The sequence below is a fragment of the Squalius cephalus genome, assembly GCF_949319135.1.
Source record: "Squalius cephalus genome assembly, chromosome: 7".
NCBI lineage: Eukaryota > Metazoa > Chordata > Actinopteri > Cypriniformes > Leuciscidae > Squalius > Squalius cephalus.
This window is the reverse complement of record NC_137128.1, coordinates 46,131,505-46,134,906: the sequence shown is the minus strand read 5'-3', so window position 1 is coordinate 46,134,906 and position 3,402 is coordinate 46,131,505. Positions and strand designations below refer to the sequence as shown.

General features: G+C 47.5%; 1 protein-coding gene across 1 annotated transcript in view; it reads left to right on the top strand.

Annotated features, from left to right (window-relative positions):
- Nucleotides 1-2,958, top strand: part of pias4b (protein inhibitor of activated STAT, 4b) — a 176,629-nt gene extending 173,671 nt beyond the window's left edge. Inside the window, exon 10 of the mRNA XM_079876796.1 lies at nucleotides 2,614-2,958. Coding sequence (XP_079732922.1) covers nucleotides 2,614-2,807 — 194 coding nt within the window. The 3' untranslated portion in view covers nucleotides 2,808-2,958. The remainder of the gene's footprint in view (nucleotides 1-2,613) is intronic.
- The last annotated feature ends 444 nt before the right edge of the window (nucleotides 2,959-3,402 follow it).

Sequence of the window (3,402 nt, the reverse complement as noted above, 5' to 3'; positions counted from 1 at the left end):
CATCCACCCATCCTTCCGTCCTTCCATCCGTCTGTCCATCCATCATCCTTCTGTCCTTCCATCCGTCCGTCCATCCATCATCCTTCTGTCCTTCCATCTGTCTGTCCATCATCCTTCTGTCCTTCCATCCGTCCGTCCATCCATCATCCTTCTGTCCTTCCATCCGTCCGTCCATCCATCATCCTTCTGTCCTTCCATCTGTCTGTCCATCATCCTTCTGTCCTTCCATCCGTCCGTCCATCCATCATCCTTCCGTCCGTCTGTCCGTCTGTCCATCATCCTTCCGTCCTTCCATCCGTCTGTCCATCCATCATCCGTCTGTCCTTCCATCTGTCTGTCCATCATCCTTCCGTCCTTCCATCCGTCTGTCCATCCATCATCCTTCTGTCCTTCCATCTGTCCATCCATCATCCTTCCGTCCTTCCGTCCGTCTGTCCATCATCCTTCCGTCCTTCCATCCGTCTGTCCGTCAGTCCATCCATCCTTCCTTCCTTCCTTCCTTCCTTCCTTCCGTCCATCCATCCATCCTTCCTTCCTTCCTTCCATCCTTCTGTCCATCCGTCCGTCCATCCATCCTTCCATCCATCCATCCGTCTGTCCGTCCATCCATCCACCCATCCTTCCGTCCTTCCATCCGTCTGTCCATCCATCATCCTTCTGTCCTTCCATCCGTCCGTCCATCCATCATCCTTCTGTCCTTCCATCTGTCTGTCCATCATCCTTCTGTCCTTCCATCCGTCCGTCCATCCATCATCCTTCTGTCCTTCCATCTGTCTGTCCATCCATCATCCTTCTGTCCTTCCATCCGTCTGTCCATCATCCTTCCGTCCTTCCATCCGTCTGTCCGTCAGTCCATCCATCCTTCCTTCCTTCCTTCCTTCCTTCCTTCCGTCCATCCATCCATCCTTCCTTCCTTCCTTCCATCCTTCTGTCCATCCGTCCGTCCATCCATCCTTCCATCCATCCATCCGTCTGTCCGTCCATCCATCCACCCATCCTTCCGTCCTTCCATCCGTCTGTCCATCCATCATCCTTCTGTCCTTCCATCCGTCCGTCCATCCATCATCCTTCTGTCCTTCCATCTGTCTGTCCATCATCCTTCTGTCCTTCCATCCGTCCGTCCATCCATCATCCTTCTGTCCTTCCATCTGTCTGTCCATCCATCATCCTTCCGTCCTTCCATCCGTCTGTCCATCCATCATCCTTCTGTCCTTCCATCTGTCTGTCCATCATCCTTCTGTCCTTCCATCCGTCCGTCCATCCATCATCCTTCCGTCCTTCCATCCGTCTGTCCATCATCCTTCTGTCCTTCCATCCGTCCGTCCATCCATTATCCTTCCATCCTTCTGTCCATCCATCCGTCCATCCATCCTTCCTTCCTTCCTTCCTTCCGTCCGTCCATCCATCCATCATCCTTCCGTCCTTCCATCCGTCTGTCCATCATCCTTCTGTCCTTCCATCCGTCCGTCCATCCATTATCCTTCCATCCTTCTGTCCATCCATCCGTCCATCCATCCTTCCTTCCTTCCTTCCTTCCATCCGTCCGTCCATCCATCCTTCCTTCCTTCCATCCTTCTGTCCATCCATCCGTCCATCCATCCTTCCTTCCTTCCTTCCTTCCATCCGTCCGTCCATCCATCATCCTTCCGTCCTTCCATCCGTCTGTCCATCATCCTTCTGTCCTTCCATCCGTCCGTCCATCCATTATCCTTCCATCCTTCTGTCCATCCATCCGTCCATCCATCCTTCCTTCCTTCCTTCCGTCCGTCCATCCATCCACCCATCCTTCTGTCCATCCATCCATTTATCCTTCCGTCCTTCCATCCTTCCATCCATCCGTCCATCCTTCTGTCCATCCGTCCGTCCATCCATCCTTCCATCCATCCATCCTTCTGTCCGTCCGTCCATCCATCCTTCCTTCCGTCCGTCCGTCCGTCCATCCATCCACCCATCCTTCTGTCCTTCCATCCGTCTGTCCATCATCCTTCCGTCCTTCCATCCGTCTGTCCATCCATCATCCTTCCGTCCTTCCATCCATCTGTCCATCCATCATCCTTCTGTCCTTCCGTCCGTCCGTCCATCCATCATCCTTCTGTCCTTCCGTCCGTCCGTCCATCCATCATCCTTCTGTCCTTCCATCCGTCTGTCCATCCATCCATCCATCCTTCTGTCCATCCATCCATCCTTCCTTCCTTCCTTCCTTCCATCCATCCACCCATCCTTCTGTCCATCCATCCTTCCGTCCTTCCGTCCTTCCATCCATCCATCCATCCTTCTGTCCTTCCGTCCTTCCATCCATCCATCCATCCTTCTGTCCATCCATCCGTCCTTCCGTCCGTCCATCCATCCATCCATCCATCCATCCGTCCTTCCGTCCGTCCATCCATCCATCCATCCATCCATCCATCCATCCTTCTGTACACCCTAGTAACCATCCCGAGTACCCTAGAAACCGCATAGCTACACCCTAGCGAACCTCCTAGTAACGACCCACCCTTCAAAGCTTTTAAAACCACTACAAACTCTCTGGTCCGGTTTCTCAGTGTGTAGTTTCTGTGTATTGTGAGCTCATGATCGAGAGGAAAGGTCTGATGTGTGATTTTCCCGTGACAGAAGGAAGTTCTAAGCCGGTGGGAAGCGTTGTCGTCGTGGATCTGACTGAGTGTTCCTCTGACGATGAAGATTTCCAGAAAGAGGAGACCGTTTCTACACATCTAGAAGACAAACGTGTACATTTTAGAAAATCTGGCATAGTTAAAACTTCTGAACCCAAAAGTGGAAAACACAGGTCCGAAACTATTAACTGATTTTTTTTAATTTTTTTTTTTTATAATTGATAATATTTATGAATTACTTTGCCAAATGTTTTTAGCATATAAGGCTGAAAGACCAACTGACGTGAACCTTTTGTCATTTAATTTCGTTCTGTGTTGTTTTTCTTTGTTGTAAATCTTAATTGTGGTGGCAATAAAGTTTCTTTATGAGATGAGTCTCAATCAAAGCACTTGTAAAATCATTGTAACCTCACATTTTAGATTTTATATTGTTTGAATGTAAATTGTACATTTGAATTAAAGTATTTGCAGCTTACATGCAATGAGTGCGCAAATAAAAAGAATAGAATATTAGGAACATATACAATAAATTCAGTAAACCTACAATATTAACAAACATCAAGAAATTAGAACTGCGTAAAAATGTTTTATTCTCTCGTTTTAGTTTAGCAATTTAAATTCAGTGATCTGTAATGACAAAAACTATATATATTGATATTCATATTTTGCAAGAGCAAATAAGTTAAATAAAATAGCATTAATGCAAATGGAGTATATAAGAATTAATAAAATAAAACGATCATATTAAATAAAATGACATGCAGGTTAATTTTAATTTGAAAACTAT